The 23,832-nt window shown below is 40.5% G+C and overlaps 1 protein-coding gene across 3 annotated transcripts in view; it reads right to left on the bottom strand.

The window, feature by feature from the left end:
- The window catches only part of LOC114466744 (collagen alpha-1(XX) chain), a 42,377-nt gene extending 18,545 nt beyond the window's left edge, over positions 1 to 23,832 (bottom strand). Inside the window, exons 1-15 of one of the 3 annotated variants that reach the window (XM_028452453.1) lie at positions 23,660 to 23,832; positions 20,123 to 20,223; positions 17,775 to 17,879; positions 15,811 to 15,954; positions 13,186 to 13,350; positions 7,557 to 7,700; positions 6,235 to 6,402; positions 4,609 to 4,728; positions 4,384 to 4,548; positions 4,134 to 4,292; positions 3,891 to 4,063; positions 2,723 to 2,852; positions 754 to 899; positions 545 to 674; positions 311 to 450 (exon numbers count right to left, since the gene is read on the bottom strand). In XM_028452453.1, coding sequence (XP_028308254.1) covers positions 311 to 450; positions 545 to 674; positions 754 to 899; positions 2,723 to 2,852; positions 3,891 to 4,063; positions 4,134 to 4,292; positions 4,384 to 4,548; positions 4,609 to 4,728; positions 6,235 to 6,402; positions 7,557 to 7,700; positions 13,186 to 13,350; positions 15,811 to 15,954; positions 17,775 to 17,879; positions 20,123 to 20,177 — 1,944 coding nt within the window. In that variant the 5' untranslated portion in view covers positions 20,178 to 20,223; positions 23,660 to 23,832. Of the gene's footprint in view, positions 1 to 277; positions 451 to 544; positions 675 to 753; positions 900 to 2,722; positions 2,853 to 3,890; positions 4,064 to 4,133; positions 4,293 to 4,383; positions 4,549 to 4,608; positions 4,729 to 6,234; positions 6,403 to 7,556; positions 7,701 to 13,185; positions 13,351 to 15,810; positions 15,955 to 17,130; positions 17,159 to 17,774; positions 17,880 to 20,122; positions 20,224 to 23,659 lie in introns of those variants that run through there. The other 2 variants (XM_028452452.1, XM_028452454.1) reach the window with 2 other exon arrangements.

Consider the following 23,832-nt stretch of genomic DNA (forward strand, 5'->3'; position numbering starts at 1 on the left):
AATTGACCGATCTTTATGAAAATTGACAGAGTTATGTCGGGTTGGTTCTTTAAATACTCCACAGAGTTTCATAACTGACAATATCTGGAAAGAGGAGATTTAGCTTTGGGAGGGGCTTTGCACGCTATGAGTGATCTTGTTTACTAATAGTTTTACTCATTAGCTTTAGAACAAGGTTTTCCAGGTCTGATCGTGTGTGCTGGGAGGTGACCTGTCTGAATGATTGGGTGTGGTTAGAGGGGATATGTCTGAATGATTATGTGGGGAAAGAGGTGACCTGTCTGAATGATTCTGTGGGGTTAGAGGTGACCTGTCTGACATCACTGCCATGGTTGGTGCTGTAGGTGATCCTGTGAGCGGGAGCGTCTGAGGAGCCTGGCACCCAGCTCACCCTCAGCTCGCTGTGGGTGATCAGTGGGAACTGAATGCTCAGCGGAGGAAGAAGGGGCACTGCCACAATGAAGGAGGAGAGAGAGAGAGGAGATCAGTGGAGATCCGATGATGGTCCCAGGGCTGCTGCAGCTGCTGCTTTGAGGCGTCTTACACGTGGTGCCGATGGCAGTGACCGGGTCACTAGGCTCCTCGTCGTAAAGAGCGTACAAGGTGATGGAGTAGTCTGTGGCCGCCAGTAACCCCTCCAACTCCACAAGCCTCTGTTCGCCACCAAACTTCTCCTACATGAGCAAACGGAAGCAGAAAAGGTCAGTGAGTCCAAGGTCGTGCTTCATCTCACGCTTAACAAACTGCTTCCACCTCCTTGGCATCATCGGGCTCCCCGTGGCTGATCGCAGAGTACAGGACCATGTACTGGGTGGCACCAGGAGCTGGATCCCAGCTCACCCTCAGGGAGCTGAAGGAAGGCGGAGTCACCTCCAAGTTGGTGGGTGTGGCCAGGGGCACTAAAGGAGGAAATGTGAGAAAATGATCTGAAAACCAGCTTCAGAAATCCATTTTAGAATAAAACGTTCTTGTTTCTCATCACTAGTCCTCAACAACCTGTACCATGAAGCTTGATTCATGTGCCATGAATCAAGCTATAATAACAGGCTATGATAGCCTGTTATTATAGCCTGATAACAGGCTACAATCATAATGGGGGGTGAGTTCTGAATAGATTAGGCAGGCTGGATAATGAAGGACCGAGGATGTTATCCAGCTTCATTGAAGCTAAAACACAGGCAGGAGGTAAAGAGTTTGAACCATCTTAATTAGCTTAGCATTCATGTAACACTGGGATAAATGGGATTATTAATAAACATGGGATAATATCTCCTGCAACAATTTATTGCGACATTAAAACGTCACAAGATCTATAATGAATGGTGGACGCGGGTTAGCGATATCGCCATGTCTGTCCCAGATCAGCATGTCTTTGCAACTACATGAGACAAAGTCAATGTCCAAAGGTCTCAAGTGCTGCCAGGAAATGTGGATAAGCTAATATTGTTGAATTTTTTTTTATGAGGTGGTTTAGTTTTAATTTTAAAATGCCATGAATTGTCATTCTGCGTTCTACTGTATTTGCAGAGTGGAACATTTTGCACTTTAAACAGAATTTTTTTGGTCTTATTTGTGTTGTTTATTTAATTTTTTTCTATTCCTATTCAGTTGAGAAGTTAGTATCCGTCAGGTAAACTTCCAGTAAAAGCATTGTTACTTTTACAACAGTAACTATTTCGTATCATGAACTCTGTTTATCCTCCCATCTCTATTTCTATTTTTATATTGACTTGCGTCATGTTTTTTGGTAAAAAATGTGGAAAAAGACGTTCATCTTTGAGAAAATTAACCACCCGTGTGGTGTAGAAGTCTCTAAACACACTCCAGTCCAGCAGGCAACAGTAAACATCCTATTTTATGTGTAAGTGTTGTTGATGTGAGGATTTTCGTTCCACACACAGGTATGTACGCATTGGTCAGTGAGGTTGTAATGTGCTGCACACAGGAGCTGTAAAGCTGATGGAGGATATAAAAAACCTTTATGAGTGGGTGGAGCACCTGACACAGACTGTGGTAAAGCCCACTGTTGCCAACGCTGTGGGTCCGTTACAGAAGTTTAGGGACAATAAAGCAGGAAGATTAAGTACTTAGGCGCATGACAGAAAAGTACACAAAACGACAACAGAAATGCACAAAAAACAAATAACAGCCAAAAAAGAACAAAAAAACAGACACACAAAAATGACAGAAGTATACACAAAACGACAACAGAAAAACACATTGAAAAGCCAACAAAATGCAATCAAAGAAACATCTCCAAAGACACATGAAATGACAAAATAAATACAGAAAAAAATATTTTAAAAACAGATAAAAGAGACTAAAAATGCACAATAAACTCCACAGACACACAAAATGACAGAAAAACACACAAAAGAAGAACAAAAATACACAAAACTGACTCCAAAAACAAACACAAAACCACACAAACCCTTTGATCTCTCCTGTAATTCTCAAATCATTATTTTAAATGCTGATATATGTTGATAATGTGTCCCTCGGATCAGACAATCACATTTTTGTGGCCTGTGATAAAGGCTGTCCATCTCTGATTTAAATACTTCCTAGAGCTCCAGCCTCTCCTGATTCAGTGAAACCAGGGCTGGTTGGGAGTGATCTGGATCGTGTCTGATTCAGAGGCCTCCCTTTAAAGTAACCAATCACCAGATCCATGGGGTGGTTTAGTAAACGTGTGTTAAGAAGCTTTCTACAGATATCTTACATGTAGTGACGGTTCCTCTAAGTGCCAGGCCAACGTTGTCCTTATAAACCGGAAAGATGGACACGTGGTACAGAGTCTGAGAGGAGAGGCCATGAAGCTGTGCGCTGGACTCTGAGCCAGGCAGAACCACCTGGAGACAAAACACGGTCACACAAAACTCGGTCATTTCTGCACAGATCGCTCTCAGCATCTCACATTTACTAATTCAGCCGACAAAGCAAAAGGAGCTGTGGGAGAAATTATAAGAGTTGGACTGTTTTTCAGGCATTTCCAATGCAGTAAGTGGAGTGAGGTATATAATATATATATAACTGAATTGAACAAAATGAGGGAAAAGGTACACAAAAGAACAACAAAATGCACAAAATAACAAAAAAAACACAAAAAACAACAGAAATTATGACAACAAAAATACCTAAAATTACAGTGAAACACACAGAAGATAGCTTAAATAATAGGGTGTGCCAAAATATCGATATCGATATAACGCAATATTTGTCTTGCCGTACGTTATCAATACACTGGTGCCAAATATCGATTTTTTAATTCTTTATTTATTTACTTTTTATTGATTCAGTTCAGTCAATAAATTCTGAATTTCTTCAGTGACAGATATCGTAATGCATCGTGAATGAAATTTCTTGTAATATATCGATTATCACAGAATCGCTGTATTGTGATATTATCGCAAAAATATCGTGACAGTATCGTATCGTGAGGTACCTGGCAAAACCCAGCCCTATTAAATAATCAAACTTACTCCAAAAACAAACAAGATGACTACAAAAATACATAAAAATAAAAGAAAAATATACAAAATAACAAAAAAATACACAAAATGACAATGAATTAAGCAAACAGCAACAAAATCAATCGAAAAACATACAAAACAACAACAAACACACACAAACCCTTTTTTGTTTCCTGTGTTGATGCTCTGATTGGTCATTATTCTAAATTTTGACTGGAATGTTGATCATTTGACCTTCAGATCAGGAACAATCACATTTTCGTGGCCTCGCTGTGATAAAAGCTGTCCGTCTTTCACCAACAACATCACAATTCAATGAAAAGTAGATTTCCCTGAGGAGCTTTGACTTTGATAAAGCGTGTTTGAGTGTTTAAACTGTGAACAATAACTTTAGAGATCATTCAAAGCATCTTCTACCTCCTGTGCACTCTGGCCCTCAGCGCTGTGGTAAACCACTCTGTACTGCTGCACTGGCAAGGCTGGGTTGCTCCAGTGCAGCTTCACCTCTCTGGAGCCGAGCTGAGAGAAGCGGAGGTCGGTGGGGCTGGGGTAGGAGAGAGCAGGGTCTGCTGTGGGACCAGGATCCATTCCTGAACACAGAACCACAGAGTACACTGAGAACCTGATGCACAGACGCTGCTGCTGCTCAGACGCACGTACGCTTGGTGATGCCCCGATCCTTGATGCGCCCACACAAGATGTGCACCAGTCTCGCCACCAGTTTGCTAAGCAGAGGGAAGTCGTTGACGTTGTACACGTTCAAATCCACAGGCTCAGAGGCAACCTGTCTCAGCTCAGCTTCGTCAGCGTTTTTCACTCCTGAGTAACACAAAAGCACGACAGAATGTTGGACAGAACCAAAGTAGGAGGAGCTCAGACGAACTGGGACGACTCTGAGCGATGACCTCACCCACAGCCATGATCTCCACGCCTGCGTTCTTCAGACGAGTGGCTGCAGCAACGGCGTCATCCTGAGACTTCCCATCAGTCAGCAAAACCAAAAATACAGGTATGTTTGAGCGCGCCCCAGACTCCTCCCTCATGTTCTCCTCCATCACGTGGAGCAGGGCCTGGCCTGAGTGAGGAAAGAACGGTCACAAACCAGCAGAACACGATTCCACATACATTATATCACCTGTGAACGTGTTTCCTCCCTTATATCGGAAATTTCTCACGGCCTCCAGCAGCTGATGTTTGGTGGTGAAGTTATTTAGGTGCCACTCGGTGCGGGGGTCCCCACTGTACTGGGTCAGACCTGAGACAAGAACACAAAGCTCTAAAACACGTGTCAAACTCAAGGACCAGGGGTCAAATCCGGCCCTTTGGAGCGTCCAATTCAGCCCACAGGAGAAAATGAAAATTACAGAGAAAACATGAATCATTGTGTGAATGAACCTCAACAATATTTGCAGGTTCACAATTTTCCCAGTGCTTATATCGCATGATGGCAATCATTTTTAATGTTAAACTGTTGAAAAACATTTCTAAATTCTTACAAAATCTTTTGATTTTCCTCAAATTATTACATAACGTTTTCCTTAAATAAATAGAAATTGTCACAAAATCAAGGAAAAGACCCGGTTGTGAGTGATAAAAGTCACTTATTATTTGGATATTGTCTGTTTCTTCCATGTTTTGTATTTTATGTATACGTAGAAGAGGAAACTAGTCCACAATAATTAACTAATCACTCGATTTAGGGTGAATCCTGGAGTATTTTAACCCAAAAGTTTGCCTGAAAAGTCTGCTTCGTTTGGGGCGGGGTCAGGGTGAACACCAAGACAAAGTCAGCTGCAGTGTATAAAACATTACAAACAGCTCGTATGCAGACAGAAAGCTGTGAATAGAGGCAGGAAGTGTGTGGATGTTTGAGGAAACCCATTTTTAGCATCTTTAGGGCAGACCATGCAGCCAAGTTTTCCCTGAGCGCCACCTGCAGGTACCTCCTCGTGCTGAGTTAAAGCGAGTGATTGAGTCACTGACGAGCTTTACCTTCACCCTGTTATCCACATCTCCACACTGTATAGAGTTATTGAAAAATCAAAAACAAGCAGTTCTGTAACTGACAGGGTTTTCCTGTCACTTTGGAGCAGATCAAAAAGTGAGCCAAATCAAGGTGGTAGAATTATTAAGGGTGTCCCGATATGATATTTATATTGGTGCAATATTAGCAGAACATAAAATAATAAAATATCAGATCTATATATATTGATTTTATTAGATTTATTGAAGTTATTTTGCAGGGTCTTTTTTAATTTTGATTTGATCATAGAATGTTCTTCTGTTAAAGGTTACAGCAGCTCGACTGTGGTGGGAATTAGTCATAGTTTGTCAAAGATTTGCCTTTCCGCTCAAAAATTTTAAAAAGAAAGTGCCTATTCGTACGGTTGCAGTACGGACAACCCCACGTGCTATTGGTACGTTTACCGAAGTACACGTATGTAGTGTCTTAGGGTTAGGTTAGGGTTAAGTTATACCCTATATCGCAATCATTTTTAGGTTTAGAGTTAGGTTTACGGTTAGGTTTAGTCTTAGTCACGTGACCTAAACTTGCCGATGACTGACCTATCACGCAACCTAAACTGGCCAATGAGGGGCACTGCGTTTGGATAGACTGTTGGTATATTGATACGGTAACCGTACGGACAGCCACTGCCTTTAAAAAACATGAAGGACAGTGAGGTACCAAATTAATGCTCTGAAACATGGACTTTCATAGAGAATGTACATCTCTCTCTTTCTCTCCGACTGTGATTCTCACCAATCTGAACATGATTGGGTCCGATGTGGAAAGGAGTCATCAGGCCCTCCAGGAATTCTCTGATCCTTCTGAAGTTGGTGCGTCCGATGCTCCATGAGCCGTCCACCAGCAGCATGATGTCCGCTGCTGCATCACTGTCACAGGCCAAAGGTTTTCTTGGAGACGTGCCTTAATACAAAGCAGGAATCGGGGGTCACAGGAGCAGATGGCAGAAAGGTGTCGTGTTTGAGAGCAAGCGTGTAAATATTGTGTGCATGTGTGAACAATGAGCACAGGCATTTCTGCATGTTTATTTAGCTTGTTTAAATCAGCTTAGCAAATTTAACTAAAATCTGTCTAGAATTTTTTTTAAATATCCTTGCTCAAAAACCTCTTCTGGATACTGTATCCACAATACCTCCTGAATCATCTCCAAAGTCCTATGAACTGTTGCCGGTCAAAACAGGAATTGTGTTTTAGTTGTTGTTTTGTGTAGTTTTGCATGTGTAATTTTATTGTTTCAGTGTTTTTGTTGTCATTTTTGTGTTTTTGTTGTCATTTTGTATACATTTCAGTTATTTATTTGAAGATGCGTATATTATTGGAGTCATATGTAGTTTAAAATTACCTTGCTTAAATGAACGTATTTATATCATGCTTCATAGGACAGTGGATCTCTGACGGAGAATTTTTGGATAGGTGAAGCCCGATAATGGAGAGATATCCCTGGCATACGTATCCAGCTTTGTAGTACAGGCCCTGGGTGTTTTTGTCTTGTTGTTACCTTCGAGGTAATGTTTTCACCGGCATTCATCTGTTAATGTGGATGTTTGTTAGCAGGATATCTCCAGTAGTTCTGAATGGACATAAATTACATTTTGGGAGCTGACAGACAATGTCAAAAGGAAGAAAGAGTTTGATTTTGGAGATTATCTGACAGGTATTGTGGATACAGTATTCAGAAGAAATTTTTGGAGCATAAAGTGGATGTATGACAGGTGCTCTTTGAGTGGTCTTGTTTTCTATATTTTTGTGCATTTGTGTTGTCATCTTATTTGTTTTTGCAGGTACTTTGATTATAATAGTAGTCTTTTGTGTATTTATTTTCTCATCTTGTATGTTTTTAGAGTCATTTTGAGCATTTAAAAATTAGTCAAAATTAGCCTGAGGGCCACCAGTTGCCCATGTCTGCAGTAGTCGGTGCTTCCACAGGAGGGTTTGAGGTTTAAATGGAGTGCAGAGGGTTGAACAACTTTAAAGAAAAGCTCAGAATAAATCTGCACTAAAATAAATCCAGTCAGTGCGAGTAACACATTTTACATCAGAAGTTGATCACAGGTTACCTGTAACAGGCGGCAAAAAGAACGGTTTCCCATCCTGCTCTTTGGTGTCACGCTCTTTCTCTTTCTTCCTCTTCCTTTTCTCTTTCCCGCTTTTCTCTGGGGCCTCATCGGGGAGTTGAGAAGGCGATTCTTTTGCCGAGGTCTCTGTAGTAAAGAAAATAATTCACATGGGGAGTAAGTAAATAAGTAACAAAGGTGTCCCGATCCGATATTGATATCGGTCCGATATCAGCCAGAAAACGTATATCAGATTTTACCGGACTGCATCTAATATCACTGATATAGGCGCTCCGATAAAAATTTCTGCTCCAGTACTTCTATCCATAGGTGACTGTGGTTCACACTCCAACAAAGTAGGTGGCGGTAATGCACCTTAACTTTGATGCTGGTCTTGTAATTTTATTTTTTAATTATTTTATTCAATTGTAGAATACTGCAGATCTTATGTTGAAGGTTAAAATGTATGTAACCAATTGGTTAATAATAAATGGGTCAGTTTTTCTCATACCTACTGTTGCTGACTATTGTTCTCTGTTTGAGTAACATCACTTGATCGCGACTTTTCTTACATCCCACACTACAAAATAAGTGATAAAGTATGTATGATTCGTGCTGATATCGTATCGAATCAATATCGGTATCGGCCGATACGCAAGGCTGCGATATCAGCAATGTATCGGAAGTGAAAAAGTTGTATCGTTACATCCCTAGTAAGTAAGTACATTTCATTTATAAAGCGCTTTTCAGAGGTAAAAAACCACAAAGTGCTATACAAACATTTCAGGATAATCCCGTCCAAAGAAACATGGAAGACAATCACATATAGCATAAGAGGACAAGAATGGGAGACACTGTGGGTCGCCATAGGCATGGGAGGTACCCCATATTTAGATGAAAAATGGGAAAACAACAGGAGGAGAGGTGAGGGGAAAAAGCAGGTTTTAAACTAACTTCCCTATTGGGGAGGACAGTATAACAATAGGAAAAAACCTCCATGGCGTACATGCACAAAGTAAAAACACAGTCACAAACTTGGAGGAAAAAAGAATGGATTGCCAGCCACTGGGGGGCACCTGCGTACAGCCTCTGTAGGTGCTTCACATGCTCCTTTGTAGCTTGCGGAGGGGAGGGGGGACGTAGGGCCGTTGGAGGCATTGAAAAATAAACCCTTTGCTTTCCCTCCTATACAGTCAGATGATGTGTGAGGATCTTGGTAGATCTGGTTCAGAGAACAAAAGTCCAGGTGGCAGTGGGGGAAGAGGAGGGGGAGATGGAGGTCCATCAAGTCGGAGCATTAAGTCTACATCCTTGGTGAAATAGAAGGCAGCCTTGAGCGGCTGGCGTGTGAGGGAAGCCAATGATGATAAGGATTTGTTTTCGATCCAGGCTAGCACAAGTTTGGTAACCTTGAGTCTTTGGTCTCCAGCAGTAAAATCCAAAAATGTGGCCACGTAATACAGACTTTGCGATAGATCCGGAAGCTGCAAACTCCAATCAGCAGCATCCCTGCTACCATAGTTCCAATCATGTAGATGTCCTCCATGTCCTCCAAGGAAAGCATGGACAGACACACAACCTTCCACTTATTCCTGGAATTCATCGTGTATCCGGCCGCAAAAATTCTGTCCGGACAGGCGGGCTCACCCCTGCCTGGTCTCTTTTTCGAAAAAATATGATCGATTGCATTGAGAGACCAGCATAATTACAGTTTTTGGATAAAATGCAGAGAGAGTCTCCTATAAGATCTACAAGACAGAAGACAAAACAAGCAGCAAGGGCAGATAGGGGAGGAGAGTGGGAGCAGAGAAAAATGTGATCACCTTCACCGAGTAGCAGAAGGGAGAGGCCTTAGTTAAATGTGCAAAGGGGACATGAGTGTGGTTTCATTTTGACAATGGGAAAAATGACTGATTTACATTTATATTTAACATTTTTAACAATGATATAGAACATGCTGTTTTCTGAATTTCTGTCTCAAATGAAAGAAAACTGAGCTAAATGTTCAAGATATGTCAGCACCAGTGACGTGCGGTCGGGGTAGGCAAGGTAGGCAGTGCCTACCCAAGGGTGAATTGATATTTTGATTATTTGTTTTAATTATAATTATAAATTATTCATTTTTCAATTTCCGATAGCCTACAGTACCTAAAAGTTTGAAAGTCTCAGCATTTTGTGCTTTTCATAGCCCAAATCACTAAACATCGCAATTTCCTAAGCACTGTAAGGCATGAGTAAGGCACACCCCTTCTCAAAAGCACATTGCTGCTCTGCCTCTGGCCCCAAAGCGTGTTTTTATGTGTTTGCGCATGCACAGTCAGTTCCCCAAGATGACAACAATTTACGTAAAAAGGCAGCTCTCTACACTGCCTTTGGACGTAATCGCGCTATGCTAAATGCTATATGTAAGTTTACAGTGCATTAGTGAATTGATATCATGTGACCGCTGCTGCTACGTTCTCTAGCTAGTGGGCGGGATAACACTACAGGCAGGATGACAGCGCTAGAGACGATAAACAAACTTTTTCTTTGAGGAAAAACGACAGCTTTTAAAAGATGGGAGACCAACACCTGAGTTACCAGACCTTCAGCAAAGGTAAGGTCAGAACATTGTTGGTATTTTCTACAGTGAAAGGAAGGATTGGCTTTGTGGATGCGCCGCACTGAGGCTGTTCCGAGTTGTTGTTGTTGTCATTTCCTCCGTGTTTCTTTGTTTCCAACACAAACAACAAATGTGCTGCCGTGTCATGAGATATATCTTGTTGGGAGAGTATGGAGGCTATATTAAATAATTGTTTATGTTTCTTTAATGGTTGATTTTGTTAGATGGCTAAATGCTTGTTCATGTGGATCTTGTTGGGTTTTTTTCTTTCTTATTATAAATTTTGATAAGCGCATTGAGATGACTTTGTTGTAAATTGCTTTATACAAATAAAGTTGAATTTAACTGAATTGAATTGAATTATCACTTCCCAGCAGAAACATATTAAATTGTTACTGGTGTTGACATTGGTGGTCTTGATTTGGAACGCCCTGCTTACCCTACCCTAGTGCTCACGGCACGGCACTGGTCAGCACCCCATACAAAGCATGTCTCTGTCTACTCCACAGTTCCTTTAAATGTTGATATTTTAACCACAGCAAACATAGTGATGCTGCTTTTAGTTCTTGTGCTGCAAAGAAGTGGAACAAACTGCCAGCAGAGCTGAAGTCAGCATCCAATATGGACATTTTGAAATTATTTTGTTGCTTTATTAAAAAAAATGTTCTTTTAAAATGTAGTTTTTTAAAAATAATACAGATTTGCAGCGGAACTGCCAAATTAGGACATCGACTCCAGGCCCAACACTTCGAGCAATCCGCCATTTTTATTTCTCGCTTTTATTTTGTAGTCCAAGCTCAAGGATGCCGAAGTTACGAGAGGATAAGTCAAAATGTTCGGTTGTTGGATGTAGTAACCCACATGCTTCATTACAACGTCTCCCAGCATCAGAACCTTTTCAAAGTGCCTGGTTGAGTTTTATTTTTCACGGAAATGTACCCACATCTGTGGGTAAGGTCATTTTTGTGTGCGCGCAGCACTTCATGGATGACTGCTTCTGCAACCTCCGCCAGTATAAAGAAGGATTTGCCAAAGACTTTGTCTGATTGAGGGGTCAATTCCTTCTATCTTTGGAGACGACGAACAGAGCACTTCGGTAAGCTGTAAATAATGCTAAAAAGTGTGATGATAAGACGTCCCTGTCATTGTTTTGTTAGCATTAGCAGTTGCACCGTCTTCATATGTTAGCGCTGTGTGCTCGTTTTAGATCCTTGATGATATGGCCTACGTGATTTAATTTAAGTCTAAAGTTTTCATTAGTCATTTCATTTTGCCATTTTTGTCTCCGAAAAGACTGTATTAAAATGCATTTCGTGACGTTAGCTTGGCGCTAGTGTTAGCTCGGTGCTTGTGTTAGCTCACTTGTTAGGGTTCTGCAGGTTCATCATCTTCATTTTCATCTCGCTCCGCTGGGTCAGACTCTGGCTCGAACATATAAGGCTGGATGGACAAGTCTTCTGTTGTTGACATTTTGTAAATAACCTCTGAATAAAAAGTTTATGAGCCGCTACATAGCCGTATCTCTTCTATCAAACTACAAAAATGGCCGAGCAGGGTGGAGTTCAACCGAGTGTCACCTAAAGAGGGGGCGGGGTATGGAGTGTCTCATTTGCATTTAAAGAGACCACACCAAAACGAGTTGCTCTCAGAAGCACATCAGAAAAGGGGTAGAAAAGGGGTCTGTGGAGCTATAATAATGAGGAATTCAGACCCAAGCATTGCAGTTCCGCTTCATATAGACCACAACTGTATGATTTATATATAAAAAGGAAGGATTTAAAACCATGATATGTCCCCTTTAAGTAACTTTAAGTTCCGTTTCATGGTACCATGATTGTTTGATTGTTAGCAGGATTACATGAAAAGTCCTAAACGGATTTTGACAGAAATTTTAACCAAAGATAGACCTGAAGACATGAAAGATTCCATTAAATTTTGGAGGGGATCCGGATAAGTAAACTGGTTTTCGATCAGTTTTAAAAATCTAAAAATCCCTATCTCTCCTCATGAGTGAAATATCAAAAATTCCTAACTCGATTCATAATTGACCGATCTTTATGAAATTTGACTCAATTATGTTGAGTTGGCTCCTTAATCACTCTACAGAGTTTCATCTGGATCTGTTCCAGATGGAACATTTAATCGCACATTTTCTAAAAGAAATTGTGGGTGTCCATACATTGTTACCTACTGTATGGTTATTAAGGGAGAAAGAATGTCTTTAAGATGTGAATGATGATGGAAGCATGATCAAGATCAATGATCCAGATAACTGCCAAAATCTGACAGAGGAAATTTGGAGAAAAGTGATCTGGAGAAAGTACATAAGCATAATTTCCCACAATAAAAGTTGCAGGATACTGAAAGGTTAAAATAGTAGTAGCGAGCGCCCTCATGTATGCAGTGGTGTGTTGGGGGGGCAGCCTCAAGAAGAAGGACGCTGGACGCCTGGACAAACTGGTGAGGAAGGCAAGTTCTGTTGTTGGCACAGAGCTGGACAGCCTTACATCTGTGGCAGAGAAACGGACTCTGAACAGGCTACTGTCCATCATAGACAATCCACACCATCCACTGCACAGCGCCATCTCCAGGCAGAGGAGCAGCTTCAGTGACAGACTGCTGTCATTGTCCTGCTCCACTGACAGACTGAGGAAATCGTTCCTCCCCCACGCCATGCGGCTCTTTAACAACTCTAGGGGGGGGGGCGATAAAATCAATCATAGAACACTGGACTTAATGCTAATCACACCATGCACCCTCTGTCACACACGCACTTTATCACACACACACACACATCTACAAGTTGGACTCTAAGTATGTTTTTATACCATTATATTTTTCCTTAGTACTTTTTTTGCACTGTTCTAAATTTTTAAATTTCTACATTGTACTTTCCCTGCATGCCCCTGTGTTTTCATACCTGTAAGCTGCTATAACTGTGAATTTCTCTTGGAGATGAATAAAGAATCTATCTATCTATCTATCTATCTATCTAAAAGTTTACGTGTTGTGGGTGTGCGCGTGCCCCACCTGTCGTCGGTGCAGTGGTGGTGTGAGTTTCTGGATAAACGACTCCTGGAAGTTCAAGCAAAGTCACATGATCCAGATCTCCTGATCCTGAGCCACCGGGGAGCATCTTTTTCTTCTGCTCGCGGCTCCCACTGCGGATCATCTCCTCCTCCTGAAGATTCTCCACTGCAAAGACAGAAACAGGATATTCCTTAATGCTTATTACCTCATCGTGATACTTTTGTTCTTCATGCAGCAGCATGAGGTCGCAATGTAAAAGGTCAAGAGGGGAAAAATGCAGAAAATATGCAGAAATCCTGGAGGAAAAGGTTTGCAGTCACTTTAGCCACAGGGCCAGAAAGAGTCTAGAGACGGTCATCACAGCTGCTCCCTGATCATACTGTGCAAATATTTAAAGGAACATTTACTAATATGACTGTGCATGCACTCAATAAAAATCCATCCATCCATTTTCATACCCGCTTATTCCCGTTTAACAGGGTCGCGGGGGTCTGCCGGTGCCAATCTCCGGCTCTCATAGGGCGCTGGGCGGGGGTACACCCTGGACAGGGCCCCAGTCCATCACAGGGCAACAAAATAAAAATAACATCTTTAAATCCAAGGCCTTTGCAGGGATTTGTTTATGTAGCTCCGCTGTTCATAATATGGGTTTATAGTCTGTTTTTAGCTCTGTCTGCACTGACAGATCAGACATCAGTCATCAGAAGATGTTTCATCACGTCCCTACAGTACTTCTGCCTGGAGCCTGAAACAATGCCAACAGCTGCCAGTTGAAGGTGAAAATGCCTTGTGCCGTGACATAGTAAATTACTATTATTCCTACGGCTTAATTATGCACAGGCCTCACATGGTTTAAGATGGAAAAAAGGCGGAGACGCCTAAGGAAGGAATTCCCAGACTACTGTCATTCCAGCATGTTCCCCTATGTTACACATTTTCAACATGAGAAGTTTTCTTCTACTATGGCCTGTCTGGACACGCTCGCCCCTGACACAGTAACCTCCACGCACTCTGCAACGGTATGAAATCAACTGCAGTCACACAGCACAGCTCCAGAAACAAAAAACAACCTGGACAAAAGCAGTCAGGAGCACAATTCACCGTCACTGAAAACAACATATGTCACATTAACACCACGGAGTGAAATGGTTCTCATGGGGCCACATGCAACACTTGGTCTAATTTTGTGCAGCGTTCAAATTAAATGCACAAAATGACACAAAGATACACAAAAAGACCAATAAATACACAAGACAAGAGCAATGAGACATCTACCAAGCACCAAATCTACTCTTTGCCAGATATTGGCAGTTATCTGGATCATTGATCCTGATCCATGATTGTTTGTTTGTCACAGGAAAAGTGAAAAACAGATTTGGGCAAACTTTTAACAAAGGATAGAAGATAGGCCATGGAAGATTCAAAAATGTTTTGGAAGGGATCCAGGGATCCTCATTGGTGAAATTTCTTTGTTCGTATTTGATCAATCTTTATGAAATTTGACTCAGTTACCCGTCAATTTCTACTGGATGTGTAACTGCTGCGTATCTGCTGCGTTACAGCAACAGAGCTGATACGTTTCCATTAAAGTCAATGTGTCAATTTAAATTTTCACTGCATGCATATGCAGTGAAAATTTAACAGATACACAGCCCTTCTTTTTTAGAAGCAATGCCGCATAAATTCAGCAAAAATAAGCTTGTGCGGGACAGGAAATAGTGCACAGACACAGAATAAAATATCCAGTTTATTTTCAAAATAAAGTACTCGTGTTCAGGGTGGATCGTATTTCCATACATTTTCCGACCCTCTTGCTCCTTTTGGATCGTATTTCACATATAAATATTGACCTTATCCATGCTTGAATCATAATAATCTCCACAAAAGTGGAAGATCTAGGACTACTTCCTTCTACTGAATTAGCAAGATCTCCTGAGTCCATGCCACAACAGTTACGCATCACAGATAAAGGGGGTGGGGATTGACGAACAGCAGTTCCGCAGCCGAGACATTATGAAGTGGTTACGCATCCAGTGGAAATCCGGTGTTGTTGGGTTGATTCCACAAATATCCCACTGAGTTTCATTGGGATAGGATCCAAATTGTGTATTTCATCGAGATTTTTCAAACCAATGGGGGTGTCCATACATTTGGACCTACTGTATGGTTATTAATGAGCCTTTAAAGTGTGAATGATCATTGTACCATGATCAGGATAATTGATCCAGATAAACGACAATATCTGGCCATTAACTGGATCAAGGATGTTTGAGAACTCTTGTGTTGTATATTTTAACTTTTTTTGTAACTGCTTGATTAGTTATCTCTCTCTGTAGCATCTCGATCCACTCATTCTGGTTTTATCATGAAACTTCTTCAACATTGTCCTACTTTAAATGTGTTTTTATGTCTTATCTCAGCTTCAAACTACGTCTGTTAACTACGATAATTCTGCTTGATTTGGGTCTGATTCAGGTGACTGGAAGGTCTCAGCTGATTCACAGTAGACATAAAGAAAAGTGGTCTGAAGAAGTTACCACCAGTATCTATTTCTGTTCCTCACTCTGTGGACGCATTGCATGGAGTAACCAGTAAACACTCTTCTTTGCTTGTTGGGTATCTTACTGGTGAATTTTCTTTTGACCAGCAGCTTCTCAGTTGTCCCATTGAGCACAAAGACTTGGAGGGAATATTCCTGACCAGAATCCAGTCCTGCCACTGTTGCTCGGCCCCTGGTGGTGGTCAACATCAGCTCCGGTGTCGGCTCCTCTGCCAGAACACACACAGTACAGGTGTGAGATTATAAGAATAAAAAAAGACTCCCAATGTCACATTTTAGCAACAAAGAAATGAATAATATTTTTAAAAACCATTACAGTACAGTGGTTGAAGTGATGCAATGCAGATTATATGAAGCCTGTCTCAGTTTACAGCAGAGAAGGGCAACTTTTATAACAAAAATGTGATTATATCTGATCTGAGGGTCAGATTATCAACATTCATGTCATCATTTAGAATATTGACCAATCTGAGGATTAATACGGGAAAGAACAAAAGGTTTGAGTCTTTTTGTTTTGTGTATTTCCTTTTGTAGTTTTGTGTGTTTTTGGAGTCATGTTGTAGTTTTTGTTTTAATTTTGTATATTTTTCTTTTATTGTGTATGTTTTTCAAGTTGTTTTGGGCCTGTACTACGAAGCTGGATTTCCTCTTTTTGTACCAACTTCTGGGATATATTCGGAGTGATAAATTGAGAGGACTACCTGAATAGAAATACGTTTGTGCTTTAATAAAGTGAAACTGGCTGGTCAAAGCACTGCCATGTTATCAGATCATGGATTAATATTGTATAATCTCACGCTTTTACGCATCAGCAGCGTCTGCAGCTTCCTGCCTGTGTTACTTCCTTCCTGCTTTTTCTGCAGTATTGTTTTTGATCTGAATTATGGGTTTTATTCTTCATATTTTTAAGTAATTCTTCTTCAATTGTGATGTAAATTTCTCTAAACAGTTTATCCGTGATTGTGATTGGTCTGACGCTGCTATCTCCACCACTTAAGCAAGGCTGAAATCGCCAAGCTTAAGTGATTGTATTTATATCCTGCTTTGTAGGACAGGGGCTCTCTGAAAGAAAACGTTTGGTTAGGTGAATCCCGCTAACGGAGAGATAAAAAGTAGATAGAAAGGGACGCAGGCAGGAAGCTGCTGACACCGTTGAAAGTGTGAGATTATACAATATGAATCCATGCCATGATGAACAGGCAGCGCTCAGATCAGCAAAGTTCACTTTAATAAGACGCAGATGTGTTTCTATTCAGGTAGACCTCTTCAATTTATCACACACACACTGGGATGAGAGCGCATTGTTTCACTGTAATATGTTACTGCTGATGATGTCAGCATCACCATAGTGCATGAATGAATGAATGAAAGAATAAATGAATTACTTCATCCGTTTGTGATACGAAGAGCGCCCGACACAGTCTTCATCAGCTGACTGTAGATCAGTCAATCAGATGTAAATCTATAACTTTCCTAAAGGATGTCATCAGTAAATAAAAAGGATTGCATTTATCCATTAATAATCTTTCTTTCTTAAACACAGCTGTCAGATCTGCACCAACCAGGATCTTCTAACAATGGGCAGGTCATTTTCCAAGAGAACTGATTGGTCAGAAGACGAGACTTTTGTACTCGTTCAGATCTTATCCACTTATTAACCTGGTCCTGACCAGGTTAAATGTTCAGCCTAAATTACCACGGTAGCCCGGTAAGACGTTAGCCATCGTTGTAGTACAGCTAATGGAATAAGATACTGATATATGGTAAGCAAAGTGCCAAATGATGAAAATGTTTAATTAAACATTGTAATTTTACTTCCTCCCGGCATCCAGTTTTAACTTTGTTGAAAGTCCAACATCCTGCCTGTGACATCAGCGGAGAAACTCTCAGCTCATGATTAAAGAAATCTCAGGAATGAAAGAAATAGCTAAATATATTGTTGACCTTTCATGCATTGGATCATACACAAAATTATCAAGTAATTGAATAATAATTGGTTGGAAATAGACAATGTTCAGTGTTGTCTCACCTGAGATAGGCTTCACTCGGACCTTGTAGCCCTGCACAGGTCCATCAGCCTCCTTCCATTTCATCTGCAGTCTCTCCTCAGACAGGACGGTGAGCTTAAGACGACCTTTGCACAGAAGAAAACAACAAACACCCTCTGAATGGTGTGCATTTTGTCCGGGACCGGAGGTAGAATGCGCGTGACAGATGTTTTCTATAATCCAATCCTTCATTTGTTCCGATTTCATCTGCATAATTTCCCTCCAACAAGCCTGTCTTTCATGTGTCTGCCCTCCTGTCCTCCATCTATCACTCCAGCTGCCTTCTTCATCACTCAAAGCACACTCTGTTTCCTTTCTGCTACAGAAACAGGAACAAGATGCTAGTTTGGGACTGGGGGGTCAAAGGTCATTTCACTACCACTGGGTTACACTGAGACAGGGTTTCATAGAAGAGAGGGGCGACGAACGGAAGCATGGAAGACAAGAACATGAACCAGCGTCTTTATCACTTCTGTGCACATATGACCCTCCGCGTAGCCTGATCCAGTGCACGAGTGTGTGTGTGTCACACTGTGCCGCATTGTGCTCTTTGATGGAGGGCCAAGAGCAGTTGGAGCCTCAGTTTCACATTTGGATTGTTTACCTGAATCTATTCAGGATAAAATAACACCATGAATGGCATGCGGTTTTTAAAGCATTAACATTTCTGATGTGTTATCTTTGTGAGATGTTCATATGGCTGCAAAGATCTGCTGTGACTAGTAATGCAATGATATTGGATTTTTGACCTACATGTGATGTAACTCATTTGAGCAGTAACCAATGTCTATACCAATGTTTTTCCCTCACACATAATTGCAAAGATCTTTTAGTTTTGTGGAATTAAAAGAGTTATGAGTGGAATCTTCTGCAGACTCTTTATCATGTTGACCCACTGGCAAATTTGACGAGGTGACTACGTATATGAAGTCTATGGCTGTGTTCAAAATGTCCCACTTCGTACTATACACTACAAACTCAATTAGAATATACTGTCTGCTATATACTATAAGTAAGATTAGGATGATGACCAATGATGAGCGTTTCCACTAAAGTATACTTCCAAGTTCCCAGGATGCATTTGGAACCTACAACGACAAAAACCTGAAGCACACTGAGGCTCAATATCTTCGTTGATTCTCCACCTTTGAAAGTTCTGAAAGCATTTAAAGTGAGAAAGTGACCATAGAATGTCAACATGTGGTCATTTGATCCATAAAACTCACGTATACACATTTCATTCCCACATTTCAGGGGTTTTCAGAAACCTGCTATTATGCTACTAAAAAAACTTCGGGTTAACTTTAAAATAAGAGCCCCATTTACAAAAGCGTTGAAAAACTAATGGAAGAAAAGAAGAGAGGCTTTTATTTTGAAAAGAGGATGTTTGATTTTTAGCTTGAAACCAGTCCCAGGACTATTTTACATTCTGCTCGCAATGCATCATGGGCTAGTTGAGTATGACTAGTATGCTCAACGTGCATACTAAAATGTGCCGATATAGTATACATCCGGGTATTTCTCGTGTACTCTTTTCATACGATCTAATGTGAACGCACTAGATACTAATTTTGACGTCAAACTTAGTCTGAATAGTATTAGTATTAGTATGACATTTACAATACAACCTATGAGTTGATCAAGGAAGGAAGTCGATATATGAAACCGATAAATTGGTAGAATGGCCGATATCTGATACTTAACTTACTTATATCAATACTGATAACGGGCCGATAATATCGTGCCTCACTCGCTGTGACTTTCAAACTGATCAAATAGAAATCACCGGCAACGAATTCTTTGTAAGACTTTCTTAGAAATAAAGAAATATTTTTGTCACTGGTTTAGCCGTAAACAGAGCAGTGACAATAACTTACTGCATTTACTGGGAAACACTGGACAATAGAAAGAGGAGGCTGGGCCACAGTAGGGGTCAGCCTACACAAACAGAGTTTACATGTTCTCCTGAGTGTGTGCGGATTTAGAATTTCCTTTCTTGGTTAGTCTGGATTCCGCGGGCTAGTGAAAGACGAAGCAGAGACGAGGCGACAGTCGGCTGTTTGATTCTCCAACTCATGTAATGTGAAGGAGCTTGAGATGTTTGCAATAATCCCAGAACCTGATAAATGTTCCCAAAAGGCTAAAACTGTAGCTGCTGAATAAGGGAACTCACCAAAGAACCAACTTTAAGGGAATGAAAAGTTATGCACGTGGATGTTTTTACTAATAAATGTATGTTACAGAAATAAAACATAGTTGTGTAAAAGCTTCAGTCAAAGTCTGAAGCAGAGAACATATCGTGAGTGCACGTCACATTATAATGCACTACCTTGGCCATGGACTCCCCAACACAGCAGCAGGACACTGAACAGGAAACGCTGCATGAGCCAAGATGAAGATGACCACAACGACGATGATGATGGTTGGAGCCTAGAAACAGAATGTAGGATGATAGTCTTAGTTATTCAAGTGTGAGACGTGTCTGCATCGTTCCCACGGGAACATGTTTGTAACTGCTGCACACTCTCGATGTGTCCGCACTCGTCTAAGTCACATCCCCCTCAAGTCCTCACCACTAATGACACACTGGACCGTAGCATTAGCAACACTTTAGGAGGCCATAAAGAGGACTGACTTCTGTTTCTAGAAGACAGCCTCAAACACACGTACGTCTCCTGACTGAACACATTCACACGCAAAACTGCATCAGAAGGTCAGAAAAACGTTCAAAATCTAAATATGTTGAACACAGAAGCATTTTCCTTCTACCAAACTTTGTTAGAGGAGACATGTAGCACACTGCAGAGAACATGCAATAATACCCCCAATGCATTTCACTATTAGAGGTTCTAATTTTACATGAAACAGAAATGTCAATAATGTTATTACTTTTTTTAAACAAAATATAGCAATATGATATGAGATGTTTTGAGACAATATTGTGCAATTTTTCAACCAAGTGAGCAAAGAGAGGGACAGGTCCTGTGTAAAATATGACATGATATGACAGAGTTCTCCGCCTGACAAGGAAATATCTATTTGACACGCACTTAAACCCCACCAACATCTTTAGAGACAATATCACCCATCCATCCATTTTCAGACCCACTTATTCCTGTTTGTCAAGGTTGCGAGAGTCTGCCGGTGCTAATCTCCGGCTCTCATTGGGCGCTGGGCGGCGGCACACCCTGAACAGGGCGTCAGTCCATTGCAGGGCACAATATCACCCATTTGTAAGCAATTCTTCACACTGAAACAAATTATCTAATGTGTAGCAACTTTAGCGCATGCATTTGATGCAAATATAGCGGAGAAATATTAAATGAATAACAATCGTTAACTCAAACGAGTATATTAAAGCATGTTTGTTATAATTCCGTGAAGTTTAAAAGCCTGTAATGACATCTGATTAGGGAAAGAGATTAGGGGCCGCACAAAATTATACTGAGGAAACAATTTAAAGTCTTGAGCGTAAAAAACATAGTAATAGAAGACATACTGAAAAAGTGTCCCAGTTAACTTTTGTATTTATTAGCTTTATTAGATAAAGTGCTTTAAATAAAGAAATAACCCATGAATAAATACCTTTAAAGTAAAAGCACAGCAGTGTGAGGGTCAGTATTGCAGAGATTGTGGGACTTTAATGGCACTGTGACAAAGTCGCTACAGAGAACAAGACATTGGATTATTATTGTCTTTTAATTAAAATGATGATTTATATCATGCATCAGTCAGTGTTAAGAATAATACGTTAGAAAGTGAAGAGACATGCAGGACACACGCATTCAAAAAGATTCAAGACACTTGTGAATCACAACTGTTACATTACTGATAGCGTTACAAATGGGCAGCAAATTTCCACAAGAACTTAAGCTCAGGAATAATCAAAAATGAACTTTTCATGCGAATTATTTGTTGGAATTCACTGGAAATTGGGAATCATTTCAAATAACTGATACTGATATCCAAGATATAGTATATTTAGATTTTCTCCCTAACTACAGTATATCTAACATTCCAGTTAAGGGCAATGCTTCAACTTCCCTGCTTTTCCCGGTAATTCCCATAGAAAGTTTCCAACTTTGAAACGTTCTGCCAATTATTTGTTTAACGCAGAAACTGGTAAACTTAACTAGTAATCATTGTCCAGTAGCTAGCACTACATCGATAGCGCTTCAGCATCAGACAAACGCTGGTGAATTCCCAGCATGCCTCAGGGCTTCTCCAAGCAGGTGACGTACACTGACTATGTGCGGGATGTGCTGAGGTTCGATTCCAGTCTGCGTGTTTCTTTCTATGTTCCACATGTACCAGCTTGCCCAGATGTTGAGGAAACATCAGTCATGTGTTAAGAGTCAAGAAAGTCTCCCTCTTTCAGCGTGACGGGTTTAAAACAACAGAAAGAAATCCTCTCTGTAACAATCTTTTCATGCTTGTGTTTGTGAAACTGATGGATTTGATCTCAGGTGGGTCGAAACAGAAAAACACTGATTTATTTGAGGAAAAATGTCCAATTAAACCAATACTGTGTCCTACTGCACTCTTTACTGTGTAAACAACAAATGCAATTCTCTTCGACCATCTTTAAGCGTAAAGCAACAACATTTACAGTATGTCAAGTATTTAAAAATGGTTGAATTTGCGTAATTCGAAAAAAAAAATTATAATCTCTATCTGACTATTTGTGGGGAATTGTGGCGTTTCGGGGGGAAAATTTGTGATATGAAACAATTTGTGATTTCAAAATAATGGCCTGTGAGTTTTAACCCCCCAGGTCTACATGGTGGGCTTAGAAATCATGGGAAGCATTGGAAATAAGACCAACTACTGAAATTAAATCAAACATTGAAAAGTTTTCCAAACTGTCTCTCAGTGACTACGTACGCTTCCATTTGTTTCAAAATTTTGGTCACTTATTATCTAGAAAGCATTTATTTGTATGGTTGTGGTACGGCAACAATTTTTAGGGTCAGGGTTAGGTTTAGTCTGAGTCACGTGACCTAAACTGACGAATGACTGACCTATCACGTGACTAAAACTGGCCAAATAAGGGTGCTGCGTACGGATAGAATGTCGGTATATTGATAGGGCAACCGTACGGATAGCCACTGCCTATTAACTAACTCAGACAGTTATATCGGTCAGGCTCCAAATAATAAACTTCCCTTTTGATTAAATAAATATAACCCGCTTGTTTTCTTTTCTTTTTTCATGTTTGTTGCAAACCAAATCCGATTCCTCTCTTCTTTGTGCTGCAGGACCTTCAAAAGAACATTATTAAATTCTATTTTTTTTTTTTTAAATGAAACATTGGGAGTTATTCTGGCGAATATATTTACAGTGAACCGTAAATAAACATTTTAGATTTCACATTTTGGTTTTTAATCTAGTGACCAGATGCTTAATTGTCATTCCTAAAGAGGCTGAAGTGTTTTAACAAATTAGCTTTTTAAAAGTAAAAGCATATCTGCAATTTAATTCCTCTGAGTCAGAATGGAAATTACAGATATTCATTTATGTATTATTTGATAAAGACGATACAAGTCAACATTATTTTCGTACAGAAAAAAACAACTGGTGTTTATTTATATCTTAAGTTTCTCATTCTGGTCCCTAGTTGTGCTTTTACATAAAGTTAAATCAAAATTTACAGCATATATATTTATAGAATCTTAAAAGACGTTCGATATTGATACATGAAATGCAGAAGCCAAAACATTCATTTATGAAATATACATTTACAGATATAACAAACTAATAAACAACACACACACACACACACACACACACACACACACACACACACACGCACACACACACACACACACACACACACACACACACGATAGCCAACCACACATCTCACCTGGACACTCGGGAGGGGCGGGGAGATCCCACCTGGAGTTCGCTATTTCCGGCTTGCTTCTTCCGTTCAGCTCGCGCACACAACTACCGACAGAGATCAGAATCAACAGACGGTGTAGGTTCTGCTGCACTAAGAGCCCGCTCCGGTGATTCCCATTACCGCAGCCCTGATCT

Source organism: Gouania willdenowi, chromosome 7 (genome assembly GCF_900634775.1).
Source record: "Gouania willdenowi chromosome 7, fGouWil2.1, whole genome shotgun sequence".
Taxonomy (NCBI): Eukaryota; Metazoa; Chordata; class Actinopteri; order Blenniiformes; family Gobiesocidae; genus Gouania; species Gouania willdenowi.